General features: G+C 38.8%; 1 protein-coding gene across 1 annotated transcript in view; it reads right to left on the bottom strand.

Annotated features, from left to right (window-relative positions):
* NAV2 (neuron navigator 2) overlaps window positions 1–18,958 on the bottom strand; it is a 206,545-nt gene that overhangs the window by 115,029 nt on the left and 72,558 nt on the right. Inside the window, 4 exon segments of the mRNA XM_079307961.1 lie at window positions 4,224–4,381; window positions 7,329–7,397; window positions 8,936–9,167; window positions 13,976–14,048. Of these exon segments, the coding sequence (XP_079164087.1) occupies window positions 4,224–4,381; window positions 7,329–7,397; window positions 8,936–9,167; window positions 13,976–14,048 (532 nt within the window).

Below are 18,958 nucleotides of genomic sequence, written 5' to 3'. Positions count from 1 at the left end.
GCCTGACACCAACGAGCCTTCTTTATAAATCTAAGTAATAAACATTTCCTTTGATCTCAAGTAGAAATGGGTAAAGTCTGGTAATACATTTTTCCTACTGATATTTTACCTAACATTCAAACCACAGCAAAAGTGTAATTTTTCCCACAGACATTACTGCCCTCTGTAGGATTATTTTAAATAAAATATTAGGAACAAAGTAGAAGGAAAAAATATAAAGAAAGCACATAAGCCTGTCACAGTATTGAATCACATCATGAACATGGTGGAGGTGGCTTATTAAATTGATGCCTTACAGCTTCATAACTTCATTGATTTTATAGACTTGACACAAGTAATAAGCAGAGTATTCCCAGACAACACTATCAGATTTTTTAGGCTGCAAAATGCAAACTGAATGCCTGAAGAACAATGAAGACAGTGGGTATATGAGGGTGTTCAGAGCTAGTGAAAAATTCCCAATATTTTGCAGAACTGCAGGCTGCTTTCAGAGCATGTTTCAAGAAACTCTCCACTGTGTGCAAGCAAAACACTTATATAAATTCATGAGAAAACCTACTGTATCAAAGTCTTTACTGAAGCTGTATTTAATGCTTTTAAATTTCAGTCTTGATACTACCTAAGACGCAGTTCTGCTCCTCCTTGCAATGGATAAATAGAAGATTTATGTATTCTAAATCGCATATGCAAATCAAATTCTGTCTCTATTTTATCTGGTGGTCCTGTTAGACAATTAGAAGGACATGGTAATGTGGAGCCTCAAGGTAACTACTAACTGCACACAGGCATAGAAATGTATTGTTCATTTGCCTCTCTACATTCCTTAGAAAAGTTTTTGGTAATTTAGTTGGGTTCAGTAGTGACTGTGGGAGGTGTCTGATGCCTTCCATGCCAGAGTAGACATGTGGTGTTCAAGGATCTTAAAGGACAAGGAAGTAAACCAAAGCTATTTCTGCATAAGCATGGGCTAAATAATTCTGAAACTTCGAAACAGAACTAAAAGGCTCCAGCTGTATGAAGGGACTAGGATGGCATAAAAAAACCTAAAACCCACAAGTCTAAGTGCTTATTTTCCCACAAAAGAAAAATTCAATTGAGACTCTTGTAGCATTTCTCTTTTAACACACATAAAAATACCCTGTCTGGAATGTAACTGCAATTATAAATGGCTAATCACTGTGACAATAAACAAAAAAACATGCTACGGTGTGTTATCATTTTATGATGTGAGGAATGAGGGTCCTGAAATTCCTGTGAGTTTGGGTAAATTCCCTATAAAAGGGGAATTTTGCAAATAAACTGAGGCTCTAACTCCAGAAAGCTAGTTCAATCTATCAGGCCCTACCTCAAAGAAGGTGCCCATAGAACTGAATAGGCGTCTGAGCGAGCGTGACTAGAGAACCCTTATCTCTTCTCTATATATGAAAGCGGTGTCACGCAGCATGTGGATACTGAGAGAAAAAAACCTGAGGAGACCACATCAGCTGTGGGGAAGAGAAGATTTGAATCGCTTTACATGCTCCTTTGCTAAGAGCACATGTGCACCTCACATCAAACACATGCATCCTTCCAAGAGCCTCTTCTTTTTCTGCAATGGAGCAATAATTTTTGATATCATACAAATCCTTTCCCCAAGATTTCTAGAAAATCAGTGGTCTCATCAGTAACCAATTTACAGAATCTTTCTAAATATCTAGGTTATTTATTTCCGAGTAGCTCGCTGTTCTTCCATGCTCCATTTGCTGTCCTTTTCCTTTCTGAGACATTCTGTTTGAATTAATGCACTTTCATCGCCACAAGACACAGACAATTCACTAACAAGACAATTTGCATTCGGAGGGAAAGGCTACAGATAAATGAAAGCTAAAAATTACAACCTAATTTTTGTAAGACATGATTCAAACATTCAAACACTAAAGGCCACCTTCTATCACAAGGTAACAAATCATGCCAAAAGAGGCTGATTTTTTCTTTCTCCCATTTCCTTCCTCAAAAACACACAATAGAGCAGGTACTGGGTAAAGAGATGGAAACTTAGCAAGCCTGGCACACAGCACAGTCATGTAAGTCTCATTTTCTTAGGCAAAACACAGGATATTGGTCAGAAAACCTGAATTGTCTTAGCACTTTGACAATAAACTTTGCCTGGCAATGTTACAACTGGCTTCAAAATAAGCCAAAAGTTTGTCAGACCAATTGCTTTTGTTTCTCATGGATGAAGACCAACTTCGTGTCATGATTATACTTTTAAAAGTTCAAGCTCAACTTCATATAAGCCTTCTTTTTTTTTTTTTTAATTTTTTTTTTAAGACCATAATTTATGACTGGAAATTTTGACCAGAGCAAAATTCTGTGTACTTAATGCAACTTATGTAGATTGTCAGCCTAAGAACCAGCCTTGTTTCCTTCAGCCATTTGTAATATTTGCAGGAAGCAGTACATCTCATGTGCTTCTTCAGCAACCAGTTTATCTTTCTCAGATGAATTACAGTGAGGAATGAGGGTTCCCAGAAGTGTCTAAAAGCAGTTGATATTTATATTAGTTGACAAATTATTATTTCTCTATATGCATAAGGACTTTCTTTCTTTCTTTTTCTTTTTCGAACACTAAAACCAGTACTTTACTTTCTTTATTTAGTAATCTTGGTAAATGGCAAAAAAGCTAAAATAGATGGAAGTCGTCTCCTCCAGGCAGCATACCATCACACATCCCATATGGAGTAGGGATCATCCAGCCAACCAACCCATATGCAGGACAAGACAAATCCCACCCCACCTCTCCCCAGCATTTATGGGACATGAGCAGAAGAATATTCACAAGAAGGCCAAAGAAAGAGACTGGGGAGATATTACACTGGAAAACAAGGTTTCTACTGCTCACACTGAAACTTGTTAGCTTGTTCTTTGAACTGAAAGCCAGACCTAATACAGATTTAGATACAACTCTCACATGCTGATGCAACAACTGTTTCCACATTGTACCTTCTAAAAAAGTACGCATGGATTTACCAAAACAGAATATTGCTAAATTATTAGCTTATTATGCTGATACATTAATCTCTAATATAATTATAATAATTGTATTATACAGAGCTGAATTTTATTTTACTGTAATACAAAATCTGATCAGAGTGTTTCAGAATGTCCCTGGAGGATGCTGAGGATCCTCCACTGCCACCATAACTTTTTTTGGGAAATATTACAAAACCTACCGACATGCAGTCCTAGGACAACAATTTCTAGAGAAGGAAGACCAGAGTTTCCTGGAAAGAATCAAACATGAGAACCACAGAGAAGCTGACCCAGACCAGTGCTTTCCCCTGGAGCAAAATGCTCATTACAGTTACCAGAACTTGTGCACAGCCAGCAAGGAGACTTGAGCCTGAAGGCTGCGACTGTCAAGTCACTGCAAGGAGCCTGTGCTGAAGTTTAGTGCTGGCCCCTCTTTGTCAGGAGAATGACTTCAGGGATGTGGAATTTGCCGCCAGCCCACACTGACAATTTGACCGTGGCCAGACTGTAGAGATGTGCTCAGTTCTCACCAGCCACAGCCCCCCAGCCCCACTCAGAACTACAAACTCAAGCTAATGAATACTGTCAGTTTACAAAACTAGTGAATGAACACAAAGTCAGTAAATGTCATTCAAAAAAGCTCTGCATCACACACAGCATGGCTCTGAGTGTTCCTGATGCACTGCCACAGACATCACTGCAATGTTTATAAAACATAATATGCTTGCTTTCAAACGCAACACTAGATGATTCCTGAACTATACTGAAATTGTGCAATTTTGTGTCTTATAGGATCTTCCAAAATAGTGATGGAAATGAAAGCAAATGGTACTATTTATCACATAAAACTTTTGCAGAAATCTTTAGTGGTCATTTTTCATTCTTGTCAAACCACTCATCAAAATGCCTTATTTTTTGATTTAATTCATTCCCCCTTGCCTGTGGTTGAAGCAAAATGAAAAACATGGTTCACCAGTGCCAGGACTTTTGAGTTATTTTTTGGATTTACATTCAGGCCAGCAAGTCACAACTTCAGATACATTAATGGAGAACTATATTTTTTTCAAGAAGAGACTTTGGACTGTAGATGCCATGTTTACAACACGTGTCTTTGAGACAGTCTTACAATTTCTGGAGATAAACAGAAAATCCAATTTTCTCTGAATGAAGCCACTATTGAGAAAATTATTAAAAAAATATTAAGTGCTTACCTTTGTCATTGCTGCTTGTTGGGGTAAGAGGGAGAAGTCCAGGCTTAGATTTGTCGTAGTTGTTAAAGCTCTGGCTGCGTCGGTTGTTGGCACTGATGGAACCACGAGTTTTGGCCTCGCTGCCTGCAGCGGACACCCTCGTAGTGGGACCTGGAAGTCTGGTGGAAGAATTTACAGCATATTTAAACATAGGTAAAAGGCGCTCTGGGCAAGAAATTGTGGGATACCATGCATGAGCTGAAAATAAAACAATCAACAGCACAAGTATAGGCTCATAAGGGTCTTTCTACTTCTGTAAGAATAAATCAAAGAATCATCTTGGATGAAAAGTATATGTCAAACAAGTTACAGTCTGAATTGCTTTACACCAGACAAAAAGCCCTGAGACAAAATTAACAATCACCTGCCATAAGTCTGGTGAATCAGAAATAGTTGCAGGTAAATTCAGTGGAACAATACCACTGGCAAAAGGTTAAGACTAAATGAGGCATTACTGTTCTTAAACCAGACTGCCAGACACTTCATCACATGCTAGCCAAATAAGGGCTACGTTTATTTCAGAAATAGCAATAAGATGGAACTTGGCTGCCTTTTCCCTTGTAGAGAAGCATATCACATCTCTGCCCTAACAGATACAAAGCTCAAAACCAAGCCTAGCAAAACTTTAACTTGGTTTAATTATCTGAGCCTATATAAATCACACAAAGCTTCAGTACCCTATCCTAGAGTAACTGCATTATCAGTGAGCTGGTATAAGCCTCTGGTTTAAACTGGGCATCTGTCTTTTCCAGCATTTTCTTACCACAGCCAGTACTTACCAGCTTTAGCTGATTAACTAGGAAAGAATAATGTAGTTATTCTGGACTAAGTAGACAAGCTTTTATGCTTTTCAAGCAAAAAGGAAGGTGGAAGACTTCTCTAAAAAGCCCAACAGATTCAGGAAAGCCACTGTCATCACATCTCAGAACACTTCAAAGCCAACGTTCACAAACAGAATATTTTTAAAGCTTCTTTATATAAAATACAAAAATCTATTTAAATAACTTGTGTCAATAATATGGTAAAAGGAAGAAGTCCTAGTCGTTAGAGTGAGTGGGGATACAACTGACCGAATCACCACTGTGCCTCTGAGAGAAGGAAGAGAAGCCAGGAAGGAACCTGGCAGAGTTTCCTTAATAAACAGATTTATCCAAGACTAGTGAAGAAATAGAAAGTATGAAAAGAAACATGAAGAAAAAGCCAAAATGTCAACAGCTGCATGCACATGCTTCCAAAGCTCAAGAGAGTCTAAGACATGAGGGCATCATTCAAATACAAACCCAAAAATTAATTTACAAGCTCAAACTACCACAGATTCAGCACAGCACATCATGGTTCTGAGGTTGACTTTTAGATGTCTCTTAAATTATCCAGCTTTTTCCAGTCCTGTGGGGGGGTGCTGACTAGTTGTCCATACTCATCACTGCAGCAGAGGGTCCATGAGAGAAGCCCAGAGAGGCTTCATCCACTGTAGAGGAGACCACAGGGGAAGAAGCTGAGGGCAACCAGTGACAAAAGGAACTTTTTGAGAAAATCACCAAGACAAGGAGTTTCATTAAAATTTCATTTTGTTTGGCAGGAAATGAATTAGGTTTTCTACAATGTACCTCAGACCAAAGCTGCTAATCAGTTTTGAAACACTGAGTATGGGGCACCCACCCCAGGATGGCCCTGAGGCTCCCAATATGGAGGGGAGCTTTCCAACAGTAGGGAAGAGACAATCTTCTTGTACTGATGGATAAGAAAAGGTTCCCCACACACATCCACATGGGTTTTGCAAAGCTGTCACATTTTAAAGTAAACAAAGCTCCTCAAACCATGAGACCACTTAAGAAGTGACAAGTTTTTCATCTGAGTCAGTATTGTCACTGCCAATAAAAACACACCAAGAACAAAAAACCTACGTGCTAAAAGCACTCTTGAAGATGTCTTTTCTTTTAGATTTTATTTCCCCCATTGTAGTTTAACTAACTGGTTTAAAGCCCTTGCTTTTGGTATTAGGTCAAGATACATCACAGCAGCGCCTGTGAAATCTAAGGAAAAAAATCAGGTTCAAGGAGACACTTCTGGGTTCTTGCTATTTAGAGAGAAGGTACTGAGCTTGGAGAACACTCTCTTTTACTACTCCTCAGCACCTCTGTTAAGCAAATATGAGCTGCCAAGCTATAATTATGATCAAGGAAGAACATGAAAAGGAAATGTGGAACTTTTTAACAGGGATTATTCTGCAGAGATTCACTGTCAGAATATAAGAAATAAGATGTTGGAAATAATCTAAATTATACAGCAAAAAAATCAATCTATACAAACTGAATAAAGATCATAATCTATAGTTCACAAGTTTAGCAAAAATAGTATGGTATAATTTACCAATGTAAAAATATATTCTAGAGAAACATTTAAATAACAAGATTATTAACCAGATTAATAACTATAGCAACCCTTACGATCACTGAGATGAGAGGGACAGATAAGCTGGCACACAAGTCATGCTGGGATCCAGGGAAAAAATTGACTGAAATACCTATGATTCACTTCAGGTGCTGAGTGTGGTGCTGAGTGTGGGAGCACTGCGGAGAGCAGGGGCTCTGATGAGCAAGAGCCACACAGTGCTGTTAGGGCTCACATCATGAAGGTGATACTCTCCTCACTAGCTGAGACACTGGCCTGATGCAGTTCGGATGGGGGATGGAACTGGATGATCTTTAAGGTCACATCCAACCCAAAGCATTCTATTATTCTATTATTTCAATAATGCAGATCAAAATATAATTCATATAATGGTACAAGAACTCCCAGAACCATGTTTTGTTCTCAAAAGCAAAAGCTCCTAAGAACAAGAAAATCAAATTATCTCCTTGAGGGCCAAAATGCATTCCACACCTCAAAAAAAAAAACAACAACAAAAAAAAAAACAAACAAAAAAAAAATCCATTTAAAACTTTTCCATTTCAGGTGTTTGTAAAGGCCTAGGTACAAACTGTTTGTGACAGGAACCCTAAACATGCACCCAGAAATGTTGCAAACGGATTATTCATGCTTTGCAGAAGATGAAGAATTGCTAACCTAGAAGACCTTTTCTGACCAAGAGTGAATCGGATGATTTTGCTTTGAGGTGAGTCCCTGGGAGATGCACTGTGACAGGAAAGAAAAAGTGGAAGAGAACATTGAACAAAGAAACTTTTTTTTTTTTTTGAGCCACTGAACTTAGTAACTGGTTTTGGGGAGAAAAGGGTTTTTTATAATTTCACAGGAATATAAAGCTTCTTGCCCAAGTATGACTTCAGGTCAAAACAACTATAGTCTGAAATTAATTAATTTTTACAGAATAATGAACATGCAAATCTGCATGCAACCTCCAACTCTATTCTGCTTTTCCTCCTCACTCCTTTATTATATATATTTTCTGTAGAATCTGAGCAATCCAACTTTAGTACATCCTAAGAAAACATGACAGGAAATCTTCATGATATACATATTTTTCAATTATTTGAAACCCAGCCCAATCTACACAATGGTCTGAAAACAGCAAAACAGTGTTCAGCATCAATGTGTGTCTGACAGAAAAGCTGCAGAAATCTCTTCAAAAGCATCTTTATTTTACAGTCATTATTTTCTGTTCATACATGCTGTAGGAACACTATGTTTTTCAATTATACAAACTTATTGTTTAAATCCAAATAAGTACAATTTATGAAGAAGGACATAAAAGCCAAATCCAAATGACCTCTAATAGTCTCACTTGGAAGGCTTCAGTTAAACTGTTTACATGCCTCATAAGGCAGCACTTAAACCAGTGCTCACCTCAAGGTGTGTTAATACTAACAAGCCTCAATATGTAAAAACAAAAAGCCTTCATAATTAATAATTGTGCAAATATGATTTCTGCTTTTAATTCTGCTTCTTATCCCCACTAAACCTTCCCTGTTTTAGCAGTGCAAGGGTCAGACCAGAAGAAGGCTGCACATGCATTTTACAGTGGTACTGCCTCAAAAAAATGCTTTTATTCCAACCTGGGAAGAGCACTCCTAGTATTAAAGACATTCAAGGAACAAAACCCCTTTCTAGTCATCTGTACTCAGATGTGGGAGTGTCAACAAACACCAACTATGAAAATTATTTTTCATGTAAAGCAAGCAACGTATTATTTTTGACCAAAAAATCTAGATTAAATTTTGATTGCTACCAGGCGTTATGAGCTCTGTTTCTTTTACGACTGTCAGAGTAACCCTCCCCCACAGTGGAAGGTAACCCTTCCATTTCTTCAGTGAAGACTGATACTTTTGTAATCTGAGAATTCAAGCTGGTTTTCATATGCCTAAAGTGTATGTTTTCTAAGGGTAAAAATGTGCATGCTTTGTGAGTAGGAAGAAGCAAAAGGAACAGTAAGAAAAACATCCTTTTAACAATCCTGTGGTTACTGGGTCAAGCAGGGATGTTGCACCCATTGGGCTACAGATTTCCAGCACTGACAACATATTTAAACACATGTGTTTTGATTTCCAAAGGCTTGAAGTCAATTGCTACCCAGCATTCCCAATGCAATAGAGCAGGATTAAAGAAAGGAGTTTCTTTGGCTTTTTAAGACCTGCAATGGGAAGCAAAAAAAAAAAAAAAAAAAAAAAAAGAGATAAATAAAGAAAGAAACTCCAAATTTGAGGAGATTTCCCCACCTGGACTGCATTTCTGATTGTGCTTTGAACTGATGCTGCACAGCTTGTGGGGGCTGTTGACATGGAGTCTGGAGTGCAGCTGGCACCTGCTGCTGAGGAACCCCCACCTGGCACTGGGATGGAGGCCCTACTTGCTGGGACGGAAGGTGCTGGGGCTGCTGCTGCTGCTGCTTGTACCGAGACAGACTGAAGAAGAGACCCAGGATGGCCTTCAGATTCCCATTCCTGATTTCTGTAAGGCAAAGTTGAGAAGTCACTTGTCAGACATCAATGGGTGTTTTCTCTCCGACACTGCAGCCCCAGAACATTGTCTGAACTGAGTTCCTTTGGGATATCCTTTAGGATAAGTTTCTTTCTGCACATCTAATTGGCATTACAATTGATTGCCAGTGAGCATCAATGGCAAATAAATAACTAATCTCTCCCCTGCGGTGACTGAGCAATATCTCACATTTCCACTGCAGTCTGTATTAATGCCAGTGTGCTTAAAAAGCAAGTCCCTTTAAACTAACACAGCTAAAACCCCCAAAACAGAACCTCCATAATAACAACTGTATTGAGGACAGCACACTGCAAATGATTTCTCAGTCCTAAACTTCCACAAGGAGGAAACTACTCCATTCTCACACATATTTCTGGAATATCAGAATAATCATTTCCACTATGAAAATTTGATACAAGTTTTACACCAGAAAAAAATGGTTATTCGGTGACATAGCTGTATTCAAATAGATAATTATCAGCTTTGATACTATCACAAGCTGATAAGGGAAGGGCACCCAGTGCACCTAAATATAGCTTGACAGTTGAGCTATAAAAGTATATAAACTTTTCAATTCCTGATTGTCATTCTCCTCTTCTATGCAATATCAAATGCAAAAATGCAAAAAACAAACAAATACAAAGATGAAGAGGTGTATCAGACCATGTACTTAACCACTGTATTGTAATTAATATACAAGAGGGAAAATTCTTCATTGCAGAGAACATTAATGTGCTGTGACTTAATTATTTAGCATGTTTAATTTCTTAAATTAAAAAAGCTACATCAAATGTTTGAACTTCTGCCAGTGTTGCAGAGATCACTTGAACTAAAAGCTAACTGTTGCCCTATGAGAAAGAAAGAAGAAAAGGACATGTGGCAAGACAATGGCCAAGCACAAAGGCAAGAACCAGAATTTTCATTTGTTTCCAGTTCTGGCTGAAAGGTTGCTCTTACTTTGTGATGGACCTCACGACATCCTTTACAACCTCTCCTAGCCACATTTCTGCTCACATTGCTCCTCTGCTGTATAAACAAGCTTCTGCTCCTAATCCTAAGCACTTTACCCAGCAGATCTGAGGCTCAAGATTTAAAACTGTTATTTCTGGTTCTGTACCAGCTTCCAGCTTTGGTCTCCTTGTCTATCTGCACCTAAATCTACTTTCCCTTCCCAGCCACTAATATAATTTACTTTCTTTCTGAAATTTGTCTCAAACCATGACCACATCTTCAGAGAATATTAGCCCTTCTCTAAGTGACACTGGTCACCACCAAGATCCAGGATATTCCTTACCTCTCATACTTCTTGACCCAGTTTAAGTAGCCATTCTTTCCTCCCTGCAGCCTGGCCCCTCCATCAGTGCTCTCTCCCACCACTGATGCCCCATTCCCTTGTTTAAAGGATTATCATTCCCAGAGCCCTTCAGCAGCCATTTTCAGCCTTCCTTTGTACTCTTGGCCAATTTTAGTTTCTTCCAGAACTGTGGGGTTCCAATTAATCCTGCCTGTTTCCCTTTTTCCCAGACCACTCCTGCTCCCATGCAGTGCCATGCACAAATCCAGCCTTCTCACTGCACCAGGCAGATTCCTTCTCTGATCCGCAGGTTCTTTCAATAATCTGTGTTTAGCTTGGGAGGACAGGGATGGAAGTAGAATAGACACAAAATATAGCAGAACACAGTAACAGGGATTTCCTTATCTCCTGTAAAGAACTCAAATTACTCATAGGAACTATAAGGAAAGTAGCATTTACTCGCAGGCTGAAGCATGACTAAACAGATCCAGAGGCTCTGAGAAGCTTAACTGCACAAACACAGGCCAGAAGATAAAAGAAATTACCATGGGCCTGCTTGTTTAAATTTAGCAAAGCTATATGCAATTGGAAACTGATTTCTATGCGACGTGAGAGGCAATTATAACAATAACCCACCTACAACCTGTTGCTTTATATGGCCATTCAGTTTTCTGCTGAATTTATCAGAAGATCAACCTGCTTTTAACCAAATAATCAAAAGAAGAACATTTTTAATGAGTTAAAACAGTCTTTTTCCCTCTGGATTTGAAACAAAACATTTTAAATCAGATTTTTAGAAGTACCTCTGTTTCTTTTATCTTAAAAACTGAGGTAATTCTGTCAGTTCTACTCTGCACTTCACACAAAAGGGAATATTTCAGAGAGAACATCAGCCTTACTGCATTCTGCATATCAGCAGAGTCTCAAATGCTTCCTGCTTCAAGTCCTCTCCAGCTCCAGTATTATATTGACTTAGATAAGGACAAGGATGTCACCCACCCATTCTAAATGTGGAGCCAAAAATTTCTGTCCTGGATATTGGAAACAAACACTCCGGACTCATCTGTTATTCAAAAGATGTGCAGCTGCTTATCTGTGATATGAATTTGAGCTTCCATTGGACATTTCTGTCCTCCAGTATCTTCAATATCTTGAGAGCAAGGAGATATTGTGTGAAGGAGAGCAAGCTTTGCTGGGAAGCTCCAAATCAAGGAGACTAAAACAAGTCTGAGAGGAGGGGTATAGAAAGAGTTCAAATAATGAACAATAAAAATTTACTTCAAGAAGTGAAAAGAAGTCTCCAGCTTTCTGTAGCTTTCTTTAGTAACCACAAATGGAGATTTTAGATTTTTAAGAATCTTTGATAAGGGGATGCCTTTTTGCCTCCTTATTTCTAGGAAAGGGAAGCCACTAGCAGAGCACAGTCATCATCAGTGATTGCAGACCCTCAGCATCTCCACTGCAAAAAATCCATAAAAATAGACTCTGTGTAAGTGGTACGTACATATCAAAGCAGGATTTTTCAACACTGGAAGGATATGACACATGCAGTCCCAAATTATTTCAACATTTAGGAGTCATCCAAATTGCAGTTTTGCACTGAAGCTGCACTGTTGAAAAATACGTGGTCTTAACAAACCCAGGAGACTTCAGTGATTATTCCCATTTGGAAGCAAGCACAACCTTTTCCTTCCTCCTAGATGAGGATCTGACAGTGAAGTAAATAAAGTTATTTGCAGTTGACCTAGCAGGTCTTGGCAACTTGCACAGAATCACTGGCTTGTTTGATAACAACATTCCCCCTTTAAATGATTCTGTGTTCCTCAACACAGTGCCAGAGCAACTAGAAAGAGAATTTTACTTTACTGTTGCATTCAAGTCTTTTAACTTATTTTATAAAAATATATTCATTCCCTCCCCCACTCTAGTTGCTCTCACTGTCTTCCTTCAAGGTTAGTGGTGAAGCCAGCAAAGGCTCTCATTTATATGCTGGTAGCAAACATTCTTAGCTTCCAAGTGATTTAATACACTAATTCCTAGATAGTATAAAAGAAAGGCAGAAATCCCAAATCAGCGAAGCCATGAGAAGCACATTTATCCTGCTGGGCCTCACTTGTGACTTGGCAGGAGAGCCATGAGCATCAATCATGCTGTCCCTTCCCCAGTGTGAGCAACACCACACTGCCAACTTTGTACACTCAGGCAGTTTTCACATCACTGACCTGATATTTCACTTCGATTTTACCTTCTATTGAGACAGGTAAATAGTGTGAAATATATTTTTACAATATTTCCATGCTAAGGTCAAAATTGCTTTTACAACTGACTCAGCTGCATTTTCTTTTTAATCACTTCTTGGCAAACAAATTTTCTGCTGTTTGAAGTTTTAGCTTATGCTTTCTTTTCTTGACATGAAAATCCTTCTGATTATAACTGAGCAATAGAGGCATACAATGCTAGCAGCACTCAGGTGCAGTAGTAAAGCTTCTCTTTGGAGGAAAACAATTGTTACTGCTGTTCTAATCCAGTTTAAGAATACACCTAAAATTCAGCCCCCTCTCCTCCTAGCTGTGGTGTATTCATGTTAGAACAATGCATACTAAATATCTGCTATTTTGCTGCAGCCTCCTCCTCCAAACTAAGTTTATGAAGATAGTCATTAAACATAACTTTGAAGTCTCACCTGATGTCACACATTCAATTATTTGTTCTGTAAAGCACTGATGGAGATGTCATATCATATATTCAGCTACTGAACCCAACTGCTTTTCCAGCATATTTAAATGAAAATACAAGTGAAAGCTGGTGCTGAGGATGACAGAAATCTCTTTGATCTCTTAATAAGATAATGGCTAAACAGCTTCTGAGCCAACAGGTATCACACATCCTGGCATAAAGGAATACAGTAATCCTAATTTGGTTTCAGAAAATTTTTGATGCTCCTCAAAAGCAGTTTGATTAACTAGAGGTCAAAATGTTGTCTTATTTTTTTTTTTTTTCTTTGTCAAAACATTTGGATTTGATGGTCTTGTGCACTTGGAAACGAGAAAAATCTTTAAAATGAGAAGAAATGGTTGTTCAGGATGGTTGTTCAGGTAAGAAAATAACTGAAGAACAAGACACTAAATTTTTCTCTGAAAAGGCAAACAACTGACAATAGTTCACTTTTGTCTGTAAAATATACACTCATCAATGTGCAAATTATAGAACTGAGATAAGAAATTTCTGGTTTTAAAGAGAAAGTGGTAAAGAACTGACTGAATTCTAATTTGGTCTCATTATTTTTACAAGTCAGCTGTGTAGAAATTAGACATGTATTTTATCTACCTTTCACACTGAGATGGGGAAAATAGTAAGTAAAGACTGTCAGAAGTTTAAATTGACCTTATTAATCTTCCATTACACTCTATGTTCCAGTTGAAATCACAGATATTAATTCAGGTTCCTCATTTAACATGAAATCTTAAACAACCAATGGACTCACCTTCTGCTGACAGCCCCTGGATGTTAATCCCCTTAGCAGCCAAGAAACTCAGGCAGGCATCTATGTTTTCAATCTGCTCAAGAAGAAAACAAAACAAACAGAAAAAAGGAGGCATAAAAAGAAAATGCATTGTAATAATTATTTACTTCCATCTACCGCCACCCTTGAGTGCACTCAATCTTCGCGTCCCTTAAAAAGTCCCTTTGCTCATGATGTGAAAACCATAGTATGAAACATTTCCAGTTACTGAGGTCCTAAATGGATTATTCCATTGATTATAAACTGGCAATTCCATGGGTCAGGGCTTTCTGTTATTAGCATTTGCATGTAAGGCTAGCTCGTTGAGGCTAGCTTAAGCTTCAGTCACAAAAGGTGATCACTGCATTTCTTACTTGAGTATCAAGGATGTTCTGTGCCAGGATTCCTAACCTACAGCAAGTGTAATGAACACAAAGCCGAAAATAAACATGGAGGCCATTTGTTTGAGAAGGCAGATTGCCACTTGCTCCGAAGTTGACAGCTGGCAGAAGTTTCCAGCCACACCAAGAGTTGAATATAAAAGCTGTAACTGGAAACCCCAGCCGGAATCTGAAAGGCGTTCCTTCCCAGCATTCCCCACATGTCAGGAACAACAAGCCACTGGATGAGTCAGGAATAATTTCCACTCTGTCTCAACATTACAATAAGAATGTTGCAGAAGCCTCACACCTGATTTCCTACCAAGCTTCCACTGAAGCTCTGGGGTTATAACCAGAAGATGCAGAAAGGTGCCAGCTCCCATCACAGCCCAAAGCACTTCCATGCCAAAGTCTAAGCTTGGACACTTGAGGGGCTGCAAGGAACATTTTAGGAAATACCATGTTTTTTGTGTGGTTACACAAAAAACTCCTGGATGATACTGTTGGGCAATTTATTTTTATTTAACGATGATAATTAGCAAGTGATAAAATAGAGTCTTTGTGTTTGAACATCTCTCGAACATTAATTTATTAATTCCTGAAACACTGCAACCAAACACTGGATCCACTGGAGAAGGAAGGAGACAGACACCAAGCCTCACACCTGGTATCACACAACTACCTTTATTCTGTGAAGTGTGGCTCCCAACACCTGATCTGAGCTTCCTGTCCTTCTCAAAGGAATAAAAAAGTACCAGGAAGCTGACAGGAAACCTCCCACATGGATTTCTCTCAGGGTACATTAATTTATTGTCTATAACTATAACAATAAAAACATTGTCTTCTATCAGGGAGGGTGTTAAGTTATTGGCATTGCTGAACTGTGATTTCAACAATTAGAAACACTTTTATCAACCTCATTATACTTTGTGATACAGTGTGAAGTACACAAAGTATTTAGTACACTTTGATTGAATTATATACTCCAAAACCCAGAGTGGTACCAAAGAATACATTTCCTGTACTGCTCAGACCTCAGAGCAGGGTGCAGTTCAAAGGTTCGTTTATGTACAGTTAAATATGATCCAATAGTTAATTGACCCATTTCCTTCTTCAGTACACAACTACCCTTTCAAGTTTCCAACACAGCTCTTTTATCGAGGTGATTTGGGACTTGGCCGGAAAACCGAAGTTCACCTTTTCAAGAATAAACACCACTTAAAAGGATCAATCCATTCCTAGTACCTGCACTTAGCAAGCTGCGTCATTCCAAGAATACTTCCCAACTTCCACAGCTGTGGGTAGATGTCTCCTCTCCAAATATGCAGGTTAGTGACTAAAGATAAACAATATTTCACCCCCACTCCAGATCTGCAGTACCTCTATCAGTCCTCCTCTACTTGCTTCTCTTCCCATGCTCCTCATCTTTGCATAAACAGGATTAAGGACAGAGTGAGCACAGGATTAAGGTTTACATTTGGGTCATGAGTTCCTCATCCATGTTCTCATTCTTGGTGCTACTGAGCAGTCTTTGCTGATGTCCTAATCTCATCCTATTCAGATTCAGTCCCCTTTAAAATCATCCAATTTCCCCTGTGGGATAACCCCCTAGTTTTTCTGAGCACTGTAGCCACTGAATTAAGATAAATCACTCCCATCCTCAGACTGACAGACGACTCTCCATCACAGATCTGTATTTGGACTACAGGTTGAGCAACCTGGAACCTCACTACCATAAGAAAGGTCAGATGGGCTGCGTTTACACACCAGTGGTAATGCCTGGCTAAAAGCTGTTAGAAACAGGGGCTCTTGGTGCTGTACTGGTAGGGAAAATACTCTAATTTCATTAGGTATGATGAAACAAAGTGGGAGTAGCAGGGATGTGCAAAAGCACACTGTTTACATTCAGAAAATGAGGACCTAGGATAAGATCCTGCAGTGATGTAGCGCACTGCACATACAAGGAATTCACTAAAAAAATAAAACTGGAAGATGTAAAGACATCAATGACTCTGCTAAGATTTACACAGTATCTGTGATATTAACAACATTACATGGCAGCATGGGGGGAATGTGAGGAATTGGTTGATTTTGAAGGAAAAATAAAGCTTGAAAAGGAGAACAGGAGGAAATCAGAAAAAATCCAAGAAGAAAGTAAAACACTGAATGCAGAACTATAGCTGAAATGATTAAAACTTAGTGTTGGTAAGAATTCAAGGCCCTTCCCACACAAAAACAGCTGGCCTAAGTCAAGAATCCTGATCTTGGCTGAATCAGTTTAATGCATCAGAAATCATGTAGCTTGTTTGAACAGATGACTTCTCAACCATGCAACATGAATTTCACTCATAAAAGCCCCAGGGAAGGATTCTGCCCCTGACCCCTGCTGTATTAACTATTATTAATATGAAATATTGTTTAATAGAGAAAGATGCCTCAATGCAGACAGGGCTGGAGATAGCAAGCTATGATACACCATTTAGATGTGTGTAGGATAGAAGTGAAGTTTCTGGACAGATCTCAGCTAGATGGTAGGAAAAAATTCCTCCCTGTGAGGGTGGTGAGGCCCTGGCATAGAGCTGTGGCTGTTCCATCCCTGGAATTGTTCAAGGCCAGGTTGGACAGGGCCTGGAGCAACCCAGGATAGAGGAAAGTGTCCCTGCCCATGGCAGGGAATTGGAACATGATGGTCTTTAAAGTCCCTTCCAATCCAAACTATTCTATAATTCTAAGCAAAACCCCAATGATTCTGCATCCTGGTGACTTCCAACACGAAGTACATTTGCCTCCTTGTAATTACAGCATTCAGCAGCAAATCATCACCCAGACTCTATGGGCCCTTTTTTTGCCAAGTCTACATATTGCTTAAACCCTTTAAGCAGATGTGAAAGGACTGAATTTGCCAAAGGGGAGTGTATATTTTCTGTCTCACTGGGAGCTACAATTGCTTTTTGGCTGACAATTCTGATTTCTCATTTGCTTCGTCAACAACATTTAACACAGCAGAAGCAAAGCAGGAAAGATGGCAGCTGGATGCTCGCATTCCCTGCCTACCCAAAACAGGGGAAGTGCAAAAGAAGGAAAATCAAGCACAGCCACACACAGTGATTATCTCACTCAGAAATATTACCAGGGGTATCGCCACATTTAAACTAATTCAGGTGTAATCAACTATCATCATGTGCTATCAGTCCCACATCCTTTTATGATGGGTATTTATTCTGAAATGTCCCTAAATGCCAACCAAAGACTGCTGAGCCCACACCAGAGGGGCTGCCAGCCTCTGGGATTCCTCATCCTCCTTTTTTTTATTTAGGATATTATGAGAAAAAAAAACCCCAACAACCCTGTAAAATTAAATTTCTGCTCAGACATAACATATCAAGTGTCATCACTCCCATTCTCATATTCAGAGAATGAAAAGCTACCTGAAAATTCCCTCTTAACATGAATAAACTGACAAGCTGGGAGAAGGTATTGTAGCTGTGTTGTAGATAGAGAGCTGTCCAAGACCAGGTCATCGCACAAATCTTTGTGCTTGTCATACAGCAGCAATTTCAACTTCTATTCTTGCCACTGCTAGAGAGAACATGCTCTGGCATGTTCATGAACAGAACAGGATATGCCAGAAACAAATTAAAAAAAACCCCCAAACCTAAAATATCCCCATCCTGTAGCCTGTAAATGGAGACACACAGGTGGGCACTGATGTGTTGAACATTGACTATATCTGACACAAACCTGAGCATGTCTCCAGCCAAACCTGTCTGTCCAACTCTGCCAAGTCAAATACACAAGGTAAAGGATAACCTGCCCTTGGCACAGACGCAGATGTTTTTCTCAAACAAAAACCAGAATTAAACTTGCTGTAGGTTTCTTCACTTACAAACCAGGGGAAGTTTCTCACATTGTGATGCAAGACCTCTGCTCCCAACTTTTACAGTGATAAATCAGGAGTTTTGATGAGCTTATCCAGAAAACCCACCTCTTATATTGAAATCAGTGCTTTCCATAACTTTCCATATAACTCAATTGTATGTGTAGTACATTAATTTTCAAAAGAAAAAAGACTGAATTCACATGAAAGTTTTTAAGGCCTCACAAACCTTTATGCAATATTCCAGCAGACTTCACATACAGTGCAGAAACAAGGAAACAGCCTAGCACAAGCTGTTTCTTATGACAAAATCTATTCCTTATCTGTATTTTTGAATAAGTCTTTTACCCTCATATTTTTATATCCTAAAGTTTAGAAAGAGCCTTAAAATCTTAAATCATTACATTGACAATCTTTAGAACCCTAGTTTTGGGGGAGGAAGGGCTCTCCATTCCAGTAATATCTCATTTGCTATTTCCTAAACATAATTATATATAAAAAATACCAAAGCAGAACTTCAAATTCCATTTGTCCCAGAAGGATATAAATATTAACTCTTATTGCTCTATTTAAAATAAATCTTCATTAGAAGTTTCGCTATTCAAAATGTATCTTTTTAAAAAGAAAATAGTATGTTCCTATCACTGTTCATTTGCTGCTCCTGACTACTTGGATAAAAAATGTCTCCCAAACTTAAGCTTTCAGTAT

The sequence above is a fragment of the Erithacus rubecula genome (genome assembly GCF_903797595.1).
Source record: "Erithacus rubecula genome assembly, chromosome: 6".
Taxonomy (NCBI): Eukaryota; Metazoa; Chordata; class Aves; order Passeriformes; family Muscicapidae; genus Erithacus; species Erithacus rubecula.
The sequence above is the reverse complement of the archived record's forward strand: the minus strand, read 5'-3'. Positions and strand labels throughout refer to the sequence as shown.